The 15,821-nt window shown below is 39.4% G+C and overlaps 1 protein-coding gene across 1 annotated transcript in view; it reads right to left on the reverse strand.

Moving 5' to 3' along the window:
* The window catches only part of LOC107298283 (zinc metalloproteinase-disintegrin-like NaMP), a 52,960-nt gene extending 38,638 nt beyond the window's left edge, over positions 1-14,322 (reverse strand). Inside the window, exons 1-4 of the mRNA XM_015827657.1 lie at positions 14,172-14,322; positions 5,989-6,101; positions 4,474-4,550; positions 2,544-2,622 (exon numbers count right to left, since the gene is read on the reverse strand). Of these exons, the coding sequence (XP_015683143.1) occupies positions 2,544-2,622; positions 4,474-4,550; positions 5,989-6,101; positions 14,172-14,223 (321 nt within the window). The 5' untranslated portion in view covers positions 14,224-14,322. The remainder of the gene's footprint in view (positions 1-2,543; positions 2,623-4,473; positions 4,551-5,988; positions 6,102-14,171) is intronic.
* Between the last annotated feature and the right edge of the window lie 1,499 nt (positions 14,323-15,821).

The following is a 15,821-nucleotide window of genomic DNA, read 5'->3' on the forward strand; positions in this document are numbered from 1 at the left end:
TATCTCTTGCAATATTTTGCAAGAGACAAAGCAGCTACTCACCAGACTCTACCACCTGAAGAAAAGGGAAGAGGCAATATCAGGTCATTACCAGCAACGTGCTATCAGCTGGAAGTGGAGAAACCCTCCACCAGTAGGGTCTCTGTAGCCTCTCTCTAGCAATTGTGAGTAGATAAATAGGTACCCCTTTCGTAGGAAGGTAATAGCATTGTGTGTTTCACTGCATATTTTGCACTGTGGTGTGATGTCATGTTGGCCATATGACTGTAAAAATGTCTTCGGACAGCGCTGGCTCATGGTTTAAAGAAACAGAGATGGGCACCAATGCCTAAAGTCAGCTACAACTAGTGGAGTAAAGGAGGAATTATTTTACCTTTATCTTGCATGTAATTTAAATAAGTCTCTTCTGGGCTTGGGCAACAAAAAATTAGCTACCGGTTCTGCCGAACTGGTGTGAACTGGCTGAATCCCACCACTGTTTAGGACCCAAAATATCTGTTTCCTTTTTTTTTTAACTTAAATGAGAGTCTTTAGCTTATGTTGTAGCATTTTTAATTCACATCTTGCTGCATAATCACCAGTCTTGTGACATTTAACTGGCTTCTGCCATTTCCTTCAAAGGTTCTCTAGAATGCTTTAATAGAAGTGCCTTGTGTGAAACAGATATTATCAGGAAAAAGGGATAAAAATAGAAAATTCTTTGAGCGTGTCGAAGAGGAGTGTGGGAAAAACTCCTTCAGACAGAAAGAAAAAAGGAAGAGGAACATGACACAGCTTTGTTGTCGTTTTAATTAAATTACTGATTTTCACAGACTAAAGGAAATCTGGAATTGTCTGCAAAGCAACGACTTCCTCATATTGTTTTAGTTAACATAGACATAATTTGTATTATGACCTAATGACTTTTTTTCTGTAGAAAATCTCAAAGAACGCTTGAGAGAATACCGGCTGGGAAATTCTGGGCGTCGAAGCAACACATCTCTTTAATTGATTAGTAACATTGAGGTGTGTGTGTGTAGGGAGGGTCATCTGTAAGGTTTGACTTGAAGTACAGACAGCAACACCTGTGTCCCTGTGATAAAGTTCTGAAGCTAAGATCTCTCAGCAAGCACAAAGCCACCCAGTCCCCAAAATAGATCAAATGTCCTCCCACAGAGATTGAAATTAAGGTGTACCAAAACCTGTGCTGATTGCAAGTGAGATTATGACCTGCAAAATGCTGGTCCTCAAATAGAACTGGCTTTGAACTGTTCTGAATTTAAGGAAGTGAACGTCTATAACAGAGACAAATAATCACATGTAGTACACAAATGCCAAAAGACATTGAATTTTAAACAAATGTATTTTACAAATAATAACTCTTGGCTATTTGGAAGTACAGAATATCACTGCAGGAGGAACCCCATTGGTGGAAAAAGCTAAGAACTTTTGGGCAGACAATCAACAAAGGAATATAAAATGTGCTCTTTGGGTTCCAAGCCCTTTTCTCCTCCAATTTTGTCTTCTTGGAGGTCAACTCTAGTGCTGCACCACAGGATTTGCTGAATAAACTTTCAGACTTGCTCATTGTCCTATGTTCTGAAATCTTATCATAATGAAGGGGGGGGGAATCCACATTTAGCAACAGCATTAGCACTTAGACTTATATATTGCTTCACAGTGCTTTACAGCCCTCTCTAAGCAGTTTACGGAGTCAACATATCGCCTCCAACAATTTGGGTCCTCATTTGATCAACATTAGAAGGATGGAAGGCTGAGTCAACCTTGAGCCAGTGAGAATCGAACTGCGGAACTGCTGGCTGCTGGCTACCATCAGTCAACAGAAGTAGCCTGCAGTACTGTACTCTAATCACTATGTCACTCTTTACTTATGATATCAATTACACAGTTATTTCCTTGAGCCCACACAATGAAAGCTTTGAGAAACACATCAGAGATATAAATACACAGTACTAACACTACACTAAAGATTTCTATATAACCTGGAAGACTCCAACTGGTGTTGAATTTGGTTCCTAGCATCTTCTGGAAGCACCAAAATCAGCAGATTTCTATTACACATTAAGAAGGAACAGTTTGTAGGAACTTTGAAGATGCTAATTGAGGAGTAGGCAATTTTTGGAGACAGAGGATGCACTTTTTGATCAATTTGGGGGGAGATGGCCATGGACCTAAGAAAGCATGTTAGCACTGTGATATTGTAAAAGGTTCTGACCCATTTTAGTGTGAGGAACATAGAATGCATTTCTGTATTCTGTAGAAGCAAAGTGAATTCCTTTTACTTTTGGTGTTCCAAACAAATGGTTTTGCATTTATCAGTGTACTCGGGTTTAAAAAGCATATTGCCCTATAAATTCAATAAGTAAAAGAGGCTGTGTTTTAACAAGCCACACATCCTTATACAGAACATGCTCAATATAAAACAATTCATGCATATACAGCCCTTCTTGTTTGAATAGCCTGATCCGGTATATGCATATTTGGAATATTGTGCACAAATATTCTCAATTAATTTCATAAAAATAAGATGCTCTGGATATTACCTCAATCTGAGGGCTTGTTGTAATTTCTTTGCCATCAGGAGAATAATGAGTCTCGCTGTAATCTTTTGAAAAAAGTCCCCTGGAAACAACACAAAGAAGACATTATTTAGTCTTGGGAACAGAGATAATTGCATAATAAGTCTACAACTACTGTATAATGGCATTTTAAGGATATTGTTTGGTATCAAAGGGAAGGAGCAGGTATTTCAATCTAATGAGGATGGTTATTCAAGAGGATTGCAGAGCATCCTGGATTCACCTTAGCAAAGAGATTTACACCAAGGAAGCTGTGCAATTCTCTTCATCAAGGCTCAGAGGAGAACAATTGATCAAGAGAAGACATTTTGTATTGCCTCTTCTTTGACTCTTCTGGCCAATACAACAACCAGATGAAGCTTCTAGGTCTGCAAAGGAGAGCAGTTTATCTCCTTTTATTCAAGACTAAAGGAGTTCAAATTGCTTCATGAAGCCACCTCAAGGGAAGGAATACTTTGAACCTTCATTCAGAAGCATCTCTCTTGACGTTCTGAATCAACACAATGGAGTTACTTTTTCCTCCTGCTGGCAATGCAGAGACATTCATGTACTTTCCTTGGCATTGCCTTCCATTTTTTCTAATATAGACATACACTGGGCATTTCTTACTGGTCTCCCACCTTTCGCCCTGGTTTTCTTCCAAGCCCAAACAAGGTCATCCAGATGCTACCCTTGACTTTCTACACATCCTTCATATTTAGACAATAGGAAAGGGTAACACGGCCATTTCTAAAACATATATCATCTAATTTAACATGAAATGTCTCAACAGTATAAGATAAAGTGACACCCACATAGGGCAGTTTCTTTACAGTTCATCCTTAATAATAAGATTAATGTACATTTAGAGGGCACCTATAGTATGATGAATAGAAAAATATATTCTAAAATCAAAAGCAGGAAGTCATTCCCAAAGCATTCAGTATGAATCTGGGTCTTAATGTTAATATTAAATTACATACATCAGGACTGCAGAGATTCTAAGCAACTGTTCCCATGTATTACCGTGCAGTGGCTGCTATACTAATTTCAACTTTGATGTGACATTTACTGGATTTAAGGCAATGAAAACGGCACACCTTCTTTTAGCAGTAGAAGTAGTTTATTTACATGGGAGAAATAGTTTCAGTCCATGTCTATTCCCCCTATTGAAACAAAGCTGCTAATAAAAATGCTAAGGCCTGGCTAGACGAGTCAGTGAAAGACCCAAAACCTGTTCCGCTGGTTAGTTATTATGCAGATATAAGCCAGGTGGCAAATCTATTTATTATCTTTATTAATATCTCGATTTACGGTTCAAACGGAGAACCACTGAGAAGAATGAAATGGCATTCTTAATAACAGCAAAAAAGGTGTGTTGAAATCTGGGTTTTTTAGGTCATGCCCCCTTTTCATGCCTTCTTAATAGGACGTGACATTTCATGCCTTTCATGCTTCAACATGTAAACGCTAATGTAAGTTGAGCAGCTATGTAGAGCTCTTAGGAAAAGTTATACAGATTGATGGGGTGTCTGTGGAGCAGCATAAATGTGCAAGCAATCATTTTTAAATCTCTGTAATATTTCATAACTAACCTAGGTAATTCAAGGGACAGACATTTATGAGCCTTGAATGGTTCAACTTTATCTAGAATTGTTATGGTCCAGCAGTGTCCCATAGAAAGCAGGAAAAATAAATTCTCAATTCCTGGGTAAGACATAATTAACATGTTCACTAACCATATCCCCTTCTTCTTTACAATAATTATATTTAATTTAACTCAATTAACTCATTTAATTTAGTCTTAATTTCCCAAACAAAGCAATACAATTTTAGTTTCTCTTGGATTGGGTCCAAGAATATATATTTTTCACATTGTCTTAATAAAGATAAGAGAACTTCTAAGTTAACTTACTTATTTTTTTCTAGGTGAAGGACCACTGGTTCTCCATTCACTTTAAATTCATATTGCATGGTATCATCATACTTAGTCTGAAATGCAAAGGGTTCAGGGTTGAGAGAACTAACAGCTGAGTATCCTTTTAAAAAATAGGCAAATAAAATGTGTGCATTCTTAACAACTCAACACCTCAACAACTTTCAAATGGAAAGTTCCAGCCAATTCATTTACTAGATTTGGATTATTTCATTTGGTGCTTGAAAGCCACTATAAGATCTTCTTAAACTTTTTCCAGAAGTTCAAGACTTTCTTGTCCAATTCAACATCTTGGTGAATAAGGTTGGGTTGGGACAGAGTGATTACTCAAAAGTCATTCCATAAACTTTTCCATGGCTGAGGATTGACTTGAATCGGGTCCTCAGTCTTAAACTTGACCTCTGCTCACTATATCATTTTCACCTACAAATACAACTTTTATATTTCAAAATGATGTATTCTGGGAAGTCAGAAAGGATGGCATTTTGCAAAAGCACTATGAGGCTGTATATAAGTCTAAGTACTATTGTTATTGCTATTGCTATTTTCATATTTCTTGGTTCACCGTTGTTACAGCTACCCATCAGCTTTTATGAAAGATGATCCAAGACCATAAAAAGGAAGAAGAGATCCCTCAAAGGATTAACACTATCTGTATTAGCTATAATAACCTATTAATATTGTGAACTTTGAATGTTGTAAGTTGCCTGGAGTCTCCCCAACTGTGTTGAATTGGGCGGCCATATGAATTTGTTTAATAATAAATAAATAATAATCCAAGCAGTTGTGTAGATTGCAATGCAAAAATCCAGATAAGCATTAGATGGCCGCAAAAGGATACAAAAAGCTCTCTTGGCTGACAACAAGTAGTTATCCAGACTTAATGATCCTGCACAATAGGATATTTCATGAAATATTAGGGCTGTGTAAGTTTCATTCAAACCACATCAAGTACAAATCTTGATATAAGTGTGCAAGGACTTTTCTCAGATTTCTGCAACTTTTGACAGATTTTTAAACAAAGTGAAAGAGACCTTTGAAAGTTTACGGTCTTATGAGATTTAGGGTATGTCTGTCTAAAAAGGAGGAAAATATTTTTTACTTGCAACTGTCTATAAAAATCCATCTATGCAAATATTATTCATAGTATTATTCAAAAGTCTCTAAGGACTGGACTAGGATCCTAGACAATACCAGATCCAATCTAAAAATGGAACAGGTGATAGTTCCAAATTATAACCATCCTCTAATCATCACTTTTCATATTCTATGAAATCTAACAAATATGTGACTTTATAACCACCCCCCTATATAAAGCAGAACAACCTAAACTTTACAAATGAACAATAAAAACAGTTGAGACTTTGCCTTAAGAATCCAATTGCAAAATTTTGAAAGTAATATAGTTTTAACTCTGGTTCACATGAATCTTGAGCAAACTCAGGGTCAGATTCATCGGTAAATAAGTTGATGAAGAGCAAAACTTTTTCTTACCGTTTGGTCAGGCTTCTGAGCTTCACCTGTGTCTCTTTTGTGCAATGCATGCACTTTTTGTGGATAGACTACTACATAATCCTTAAGCTTCCAGGACTCCTTTGTAGAGCTCCCTTCACAAAGAAAAAAAAAATTCACTTTAGTGTGTCAATTCTACCTTTTTCACATCTACAGCACTTAATCTGTTATTCAGTTACCGATGAAGAATGAAAGTAGTGGAAAACCACTTCCATCCTGCAGCCAAGCAACTACATGACCATTACCATGTAATTACCAGAAGCTGATTCGACTCAGGATTGTTTGTCCTGCAGTAAATGTTGCAACTGGGAGACTAGCAAAGTAATTGATTTATTTACTTTTTAATCTAATCTTTCTATCATGTTGTAAACATCTAATTAACCCCGTACACATTATAAAAAAAGGACAACAATAATTGTAATTGTAACTGCAAGTGAAAGTCAGGCAATAAAGTAAAATATGAATAAACACCCTGTGGAGGGGCAACTTAATATCCAAACACCTACAGCAATGATGGCAAACCTTTTAGAGACCGAGTGCCCAAACTGCAACCCAAAACCCACTTATTTATTGCAAAGTGCCAGGGCCGCATCAGCATTGTGGTTCCCTCAGGGAGGGCGGTGTGTGTGGCCCACTGGGTGGGCGTGGCCAGGGTGGTCACAGCAGACTGGGTGGGTGTGGCCAGATAGGTGTGGCCACCTCGATACTCTAACACAGGGATAGTCAACCTTGGCTCTTTTATGACTCGTGGACTTCAAGTCCACGAGTCATAAAAGAGCCAAGGTTGACTACCCCTGCAAGTCTAACATCTCTACTTGAGCTTGCTAGCCGGCCATTTTGCCTGCTTTGTGCTGGGCAGGGCTGCTGCTCTGGGCGGTGGCAGCCTAATGGACCTGCGTGAGCTGCTAGTGGCCGTGGTGCGCATGCCCACAGAGAGGGCTCTGAGTGCCACCTCTGGCACGTGTGCCATAGGTTCACCACCACTGAGGTAGAGAGTGACTGAAATCTAAGCATTTGGCCTTGGAAATGTATCTTCTGAGACTGATGGACATCTTCCAAATGTAGCCCCAGCCAGAAGTTTACATCTTCCTCATACTTTTATATACCTGCCCATTTGTACCTGATGCTCCCAGAAACATGGAAGAGGTACAATTGCTTGCCCTACTGGCAAAAAAGGTTACTATTCTCTCCTGCTTAGGGCACAGAAAAAGCAGCAATTCCACATTCATTTCTTCTTTACCATATTGTTCTCCATCAATTATTGTTCTAATTTTGGAAGTTTGCCTCCTGGTAAGAGCAAACCCCATTTTTCCTTGCTTTTTTTAAAAAATCAGGGCTACTCCAGTGAGCTTCTGACTCTTAATGGTGTTTGGGCAACCATCTGAATCAGTTGAGTATCATTATTTGTAATGATAAGTGGGAATGACTTAGGAGACAGCAGGAAGAGACACAGACTGATCAACAGGCATGTGAAAGGTATCTTAGCCCACAGAAGAAAGGAGAACGTGGGAAGCATTTCAGAAGGAATCATCCCTGGTTTTCTGGAGAGTAAAAGCAGAGAGGGAAGCAATAATTTCAATCTGGCAAGATGCTGTTAATGTAACTTTACAGAGAACTAATATTCATGGCTGTGCTTGTTGCCTGGACTACCTCAGAGGGCTAATATTATTTTCATTGCTATGTGTTTTGAATAAATGCATTCTCTCACTATGCTTTTGGACAGCAAATAAATACTGTACGACTAAAGAAATAAATACATAACCAGCTTTCTTTCATTCCATTCCTCATTGTCCCTGTTGTAAGTAAAATGTAGATGTTCCCAGGGCCTGAGGCTACTGTACGAACTGCTCTTCAACCAGAAACTAGAAATCTCCCTGCCTTCAGCTTTAAAAGTAAATAGTCTGAGTCCCAAAGATATGGGTGAGGGTTGGGCTGTGAATGAGTGTAAGCGGTTTTATCAAGAACATATAAAGTCAAGGATGAATCGGTCAGAGAGGGAATTATTAATCACCTACACCTGAAATAGACTCTGAGATGAGCTGATAAGTCCATTCTGAAAGTCCCTTTTGTAATGTTCATCAGAAGATGAGTGGGATGCCAACAAAGATTTAAATATTTCTCTACAATTAGGGATATTTCCCTAATCCTAAAGGAAATGAGTATCTGAGCAGAGAAACAAAATGCTCCATCTCCTGGTTTATGATTCAGAATAATTCTATACATACATATATGCATGCTCAGGACTTTGCCTTCTTGGATTCTAACATGGCCTTCCCAAACCCTTGACTAACCTTTATCTACCGTATTATACTGGTTATCTGCAATAACTCAGGGTGTCATGTCATGCTGTGGATAATTTGCCAAAAAAAAGCATTTTGTGGACAGGGACATGTTCTGTTGGAGGCTTTTCTCCCACAAACACTATTTTATTTTATTTTATTTTATTTATTTATAAAACAAAAATTATAAATTCCAATGAACAACATGAAAGAACTAAAATGTGACAGGGACCATAGGCATATTAGTTGCACTTAGGCATGCCCCCTTAGGAACCTCTTTAATATGGAATGAAGTCCACAGAAGTTAATTTGGAATTAAAACTGAGACAGTTAGTAATTGAAACAACTGAATCAGGTTAAGATATTCCAGACTTTGACAACTCTGTTACAAAAATTGTTTTGTTTTACAGTCAGGTTTAAAGTAGTTTACAGTAAGTTTAAAGCAGTTGTTTGCACACACGTTACAATTTGTTGGAGGCGATATAAATGTACCAATATTGGACACGGACAAAGCCAAAAGCAAGAAGGGCTGTTAATCATTCTCCTTCTCTAATGTTCTCCTTCCGTCTTGCCTTCCTCCTCATACAGCAGGCTGCAGAAAAAGAGGATGGTTGTTTTTTTGTCAGAGATCTGATCCCTCCCAAAAGGCCCCTGAAATTAATACACATATGCCTGAAGAACTATGTTAATCTGGAATCATCCCTTCAACAAGGACTGTTTCACAAGGGCTGTTCTTTTCACACAGGTCATGAGGGAACATGCCTTCAGCTGCTTACTTCTTTGAAAACCACCTGTATATTTATAACACCTAAGCCCTAATGCCAGCCTGAAGCTATGAAACAGTAGTAGTGGTGAGTAATTCAGAGAGGTTTTTTTAAAAAACTGTGCAGACAACCTACACTTGAGCTTGAATAATAGCAAACTAATTAGGGAGTAAATAGGTCCATATTACAGGTCATTACATAGGAATGCTTGACAGTAAAGGAGCAGGATATACTATATCCATAGTATGGATCCTACATAGCAAGCTATGAATGGTAGAAATAACTCAAAGGATGCCAAAAGTATTGTCTCTGGTATGACTCTTTCAGAAGAACATAAACAAGTAGAACAGATTCAAAACATGGTGAAGATGGTCAAGGGTGTATAACAATCCCTATAACAGAGGTGTACATTCCCATCCCCCCCACCAAGGGCTATATTTGATCTTTAGGTACCATACCTGGCGTTTACTCCCAAAAGTGGCTATGACCAATCCAAAAACTGGATTTCATTTAAATTAAACTTTAAATTTAAGGTTAAAGATTAGAACTTCTACTGGCGTATATTTTAAGGTTTGGCACACTATTCTCTTCTATTCTTCCTTTTTGGCAAGCAAACATTCAGTTACCTCATTAGAGGGAGTGGTAGAAACAAAATTCTCAATTCTGGAATGCTTTGAAAGCATGAAGTCATGTTTAATTTTTCATAAGAAAATGGATGGATGTGAGGAACCTGTGAGCTAACTTCAAGTGGGGTTCACACAAAGAATGATTTGGCCTGAAATAACACAGTGTCTCCTTCCCTGTGAGGAATTGTTGATTTGTCTGGTTAGGAACTTGTTTTTTAAATAGAAACTCAGAAACTTCTAATTAGAAGAACCTCTAAAGGAACAATGGCTGTTTATCTGACCATATAGAGTAAGATTTCCCAACCTTGGCAATTTCCAGATGCGTGAACTTCAACTCCCAAAATTCCTCAGCCAGCTTAGCCATTTCTCAGAATTCTGGGAGCTGAAGTCCTCTCATCTTCAATTTGTAAAAGATGGGAATCCCTGGTATATGGTTTCTTGGGTATCTAATGGTCCAATGGACACTTCCAGGAGCAACACAATTTGATCTATAAGAGTTCTTTGCCAGCTACCGTGCTCCATAGAAATGAATTAGAAGGACAACTTAGAAGATTGGGAGATACATGCTCCATTTATCTAGATCAGAACAGATTTCTGGTCAAATCTACCAGCATTGTCCTGCGATCGATCTGCTAGCAGTGAACAATCCACCTTTTTCAAGTGTTGCTTTTTAAGGAATCGGGTGTTTTGAAACAATTACTCTGTGTTCCCTGACTACAGTTGATTTTAAATCAGTAAGTAGATACAAACTAGTTTCAGTGGAGGTGTTCAGAATCTATTTTGGGTAAGGCAACCTGAAAGTAAATTATCCATCAGAACCTGGGGAACAGAACGTGCCACCAGCTAACACAAGACTTCATCTGTGAGGCAAGCAGAGATTTGGCTGTTTCAGTCAGGATTATGTAAGGAGATTGGCCAAGGAAATATCCCCATCTCTTCCAGGTTATTGAAATGCTGCTGTGTGCTGCTACTGCTATAGTTGCTGGATCAGATCCTGAAGACAGAAATTATTCCAAATCTACAGATTTGCCTCTTTTCCATGATTCGTTATATAGACCAGTGTTTCTGAATTTGGCTATATAGACCAATGTTTGCCAACCTTAGCAACTTTAAGATATGTGGATTTCAGCTCCCAGAATTAAAATTCGACTTCTGGGAATTGAGGTCCACAGATCTTAAAGTCACCAAGGTTGAGAAACACTGACATACAGTAGACTATAAAACAATGTGAGTTGTGATGGCACTGGATCATTTTTTTAGTCTACAACACACAACCACATGGGAGTGTTCAATACAATTGCTTCTCAACATACACTTACTTAGATTCTATCAGCCTTCAGATGGGTTAGCCTTTATGCTTGGCCAATATGCTTTAACGTGTAAAAACTCTATGAAAAATCATCTAACTGATGTATTGTTAATGTAAGTTGCTCAAGAACCATTTTTTTAAAAAAGGAAACTTTCCTGTTTTACTTCTTTTACATGTCAGTCTCCCTGATGCAAGATTTTTAAATGTAAACTTTCTCTTCTTAAAAAAACACAAGGCTGCAATTTTCCCAGAATATTGAGTACAGGTAATCCTTGACTTACAACCATTCATTTAGCAGCTGTTTGGATTTACAATGGTGCTGAAAAAAGTGATTTATGACCACTTACAACTGTCACAGTGGCCCTGTGATCATGTAATCATGATTTGGGTACCGGGCAATCATTATGCATTTACAATGGTCACAGCATCCCCTGGTCACATGATCATCATTTGCCACCTTCCCAGCTGGCTTGGCACAAGCAAAAAGCTGGCAATCAGTCAGAAGTCACAGTAATGTGATGTCTCACTTAACAACCACAGTAAAAAGGTTGTAAAATCAGATACGATCACAGGATACCTTACTTAATGACTGCACCAATTAACAACAAATTTCCCTGTCCCTATTGTGATTGTAAGTTGAGGATTACCTGTAGTGTACTTTTTTCCCTGGGGGTTTAGGGAGAAAGGTGAATGTTAAAGGAGTTGGATATTAATATTTGCATTACTATATAGAGTAAGTTTAAGGAAAGGGGCGCAATGGCCTAGCACAGTGGTTCTCAACCTTTTTAATGCCGCAACCCCAACCGGTCGTAAGTCAAGGACTAAACCGGTCTTACGTTGAGGACTAAACTGGTCATAAGTCGAGGACTAAACCGGTCATAAGTCGAGGACTACCCAACTGGTCGTAAGTCGAGGACTTTCCCTGCCCGGGAGTGCCGTGCATGCGTGGTTCCGCCCCCTGCGCTGGACGAGGCATAGCTGGCAAGCGGCAGAGACGGAGCAGGCCGACCACCAGCTGGCCCAGCCCAAGGGAGGTAAGGCACCCGCCGGAAAAGGGGAAAAAATGGCGGACAAAAAAAATGGCGGACAGCCTTGCTTGGCGACCCCCGTGAAATGGTCGATCGACCCCAGATGGGTTCTCAACCCACAGGTTGAGAACCACTGGCCTAGCAGTTCAAGAAGCTGAGCTTGTCAGCTGAAAAGATGACAGCCTGGATTTGAGACTTAAATGCTGCATGACTGGGTGAGCTCCCATTATTAGCCCGAGTTCCTGTCCACCTAGCACTTCAAAAGCTTGCAAACATGAGTAGATAAATAGGTACCCATTTGGTGAGAAGATAACAATGTTCTGTGCTGGCCATATGACCACAGAAGTATCTTCGGACAATGCTGGATCCCTTGGCTAAGAAACAGAGATGAGTGTCACCCCCTAGGCACAATTGAATAGGGGGAACCTTTATCTTTGAGTTTAAGGAATTGGAGATGGGGAGGGGGGAGAAAAGTAGCATGTGAGGAATTGAGTTTGGAAGATGAAGAGGTAAGGTAGTATCCCAAACTCCAGTTAACCGCACATGCTTTATTGCAAATAGCAGGCTTGGAGAAAGAGGTGGGAGAGAGTTAAAGGCATCTCTTTCCATGCCACCGTGCTGATTCTGGTTGATCAGGTCCAAGTGTGCATATTACACAGTGAATTCTGATCCAGTTCCCCATTCCCTTCAGATATCGTAAAGCAACCGGTCTCTGCCTCTACTTACAAGAAAGACACTGTGTTTTCTCCTTCCTGACTAACATTATCTTGCATAGGAAAGGCGCACAAATGGAAGAAGCATAGGGTGGACTAGAGGTACCGTTTTTGAAGCTTAGATGGTCTTCAAGGACTATATATGCCCCGTGAAGTATGTTTTGCAGTAGTCCAATCAGGAAGTGACATAAGACATGAGTAAACGCAAGCAGGGCCTTCCAGCTCAGGAATGGACACAACTAGTACAAAAATGCAATTGTGCAAAGGTCCCCCTGGCCACAGCTGCCACCTGCTCTTCAAGTAGGAGCTATAAATCCAGAAGAATCCCCAGATTGCTCGTCAATTCTGAATGGAGTGTGCTATTCCATGCAGAACCAAAGATGGAAAGACTCCATGTTCCTAAGGTGGTGCCTCCCACTTCTAGCCCCCTGAGCAGCCTTTGATACCATGGTTGATAGCATCAAAGGCTGCTGAGAGATCAAGGGAATCGGGATGAATGCACTGCCCACATCCTAGGCTTACCACAGATCAAAAACAAGCGTGACCAAAGTAGATCTTGGTACTGTAACCCACTCTGAATCCTGCCTTGAAAGTGGTTCATGCCACAACCTTAAACCAGCATGCTACACTGAGCCCTATTTAAATTTACCACCTAGAGATACTGTATACTAAACCCCAAAACTATATAACAAAAGGTTATAATTGAGTATATCCCATTAGTGGATACCCCTGCCAGGACTTCCACCAAATTAGTTAAGCATGTTTCATGAATACAGCTTTCCATACCATACTAAATAAATTTTCTCAGAAGTCTGATATGAAAGGGAAAGTGTTTAAGGTCATAGTTAACATGGATTTTAAAGAAAATTCACCTGTGCTAACTGGAAAATGAAATCTGCATTTCTGTGCTGCCAACTGGCAGAAATCTGAGAATCTTGTATGGAGAAAAGTAAGTAGTGTCACATTAGTTTGAGTACAGTTTGAAGATTCTCTGAAGATAACAACAATAACATCAGCTTTTGTTTGGCTGAACATTAGGCAAGCTTAATTACAGGATGTCTATTGGAAGAAAATTAAAACTGAAAAATATTTATTTTTCCTTTAACATTTTGCTTCCTGAAATTTTCTTCTAACAAACTCTCTGTCCTCTTCAGTCTTCTAATCTGTTTTTACTCATATTGTTGGAAAACGTTCCCTCTAACCTGAACATGCTTTCTTTCTTAGGATCTTAGGACTTTTCTTTCTTAGGATCCATTTCCTCTTTGACAACATTTAAGCAAATACAAAAAACCCTCTATGTAATTTTAACACAAACGAAATCTTTGAGAGCATTCTTTTGGTTAGTTTGGGGCAAGTGCTTGTTAATCATCAAAAGAAAAACCATAGAAACCTGTCAGGTCTTTTAGCCGTAAGAATCTGAAAAATGAAACTGATGAAAAATCTTACCTTGATATGGAAAGATTGCTAAACATAGAGTAACCAACAGAGCTTGGATCATTTTGGATCCTGGATTTGGCTGGAGGACAAGGAATCTCTTTCCACTTTCAGGCAATTGGTTGTCAACCTGAGCTGCTCTCCTGTTGACTGTGAGAAGCAAGTAATGAGTGCTTCAGCTTTATTCATGCCCTTACATGAGGAAGTGTTTGCTAAAGGTGTTGCACAACTTCAGACTTGCAACAGTACTACTAGAGGGCAGGTTTCCAGCTGGCTTAGCGCATGTCACTCCAACAGTGATAGCTGGAAGGATCCTTTCAGGGCATCCCTCAAAGCCAGAACCCCAAAGGAGGGGATTAAGTGGTCACAGCAGAGCTCTCCCTGTCTGGCATACTAATACAACTAAATTTGGGTGCTCGTGTGCAAGGGGTATTAAATGCCAAGGAGAAGACAGCAGTGAGTTGTTTTTGTAGTATTTTGTGAGCAAGAGGCACTTTTTTGAACAATCTAGCATCCTTTCAATGTTGCTAGGATTTAGTGATACCGGTAGTTGCTAATCAGGAAGTATAGTGAGATGACATGTAGCCTCTGAAAAATGATGTTATTGTGGGAAAGACTGAATCCATGTCAGTGTATCTGCCAAAGGGACCCCTGCCTTCACTACTTTATGCCACAATAGATCTTTCGGTTTGTAGAGAACCCAAGACCTTTTTGTTATTCTCTTAGTATAATACCTCCACGAGCCTCTCCATTTTCTGGAAAGGAAAAAAAAAAGGAGATTTATATGTTGGTTGTCCAAATGTCAGCTGCATTAATATGCACTCAAAAGGGTTTTTGAAGGGGAACTATGAGATGAATCACAGAGCCGAGTGAATCATTTTCAATTGCCTTAAGGGGACCCATTTTCCCCTTATAATCTCTCCTTTTGTCTCTACCTGGGATCGGCCTCTACAAGGCCAAAATAAAGAGGAGTGTGGAAAAAGGGGGCAGAACCCACCCTCCTGTGAAAGGCAAAGTAGAACTCTTTGGTGAATGAAAAGGAGAGAAAAAAAGATCTACTTTTGATTAATCTGTTTGGCAATTTTTTGGGGGGGGAAGAGAAGCCACAGTAGAAATAGCTTCATTCCAAGAGGGCAAAGTGAAAAGGATCTTCTCTTTATTTAAAAACAAGAAGGTATGTGAGCCTGTAAAACTCTCTTTGGTAGCCTGCTTGTTTTCTTTCAGAACTTCTGACCTTACCATCATTAACAATCCTTTCTTGCAATGGCACCAAAGTAATTAAAAATTGCAAGCCTGTCTAGGAGAAGAGATGTAAAAGTAGCCTCAAGCCACATCTTAATGCCGATTTTAACCTTTCTCTTAGAGGGGAGGATAAATGATAAACCAGCGTTACAATATATGCATGCCTCTGCAAGTATACACCTGCCTTTAATGCTTTTCTTATCTCAGTTTGATGCTGGCCTTAATAATAATAATAGTAAAGTTGGAAGGGACCTTGGAGGTCATCTAGTCCAACCCCCTGCTCAGGCAGGAAACCCTATACCATTTCGGACAAATGGCTGTCCAGTCTCTTCTTAAAAACTTCCAGTGTTGGAGCATTCACCGCTTCTGGAGGCAGGTTGTTCCACTGGTTAATTGTTCTCACTGTCAGGAAGTTTCTCC

The sequence above is a fragment of the Protobothrops mucrosquamatus genome, unplaced genomic scaffold, assembly GCF_001527695.2.
Source record: "Protobothrops mucrosquamatus isolate PMUCROS unplaced genomic scaffold, P.Mucros_1.0 scaffold3846, whole genome shotgun sequence".
Classification (NCBI taxonomy): domain Eukaryota; kingdom Metazoa; phylum Chordata; class Lepidosauria; order Squamata; family Viperidae; genus Protobothrops; species Protobothrops mucrosquamatus.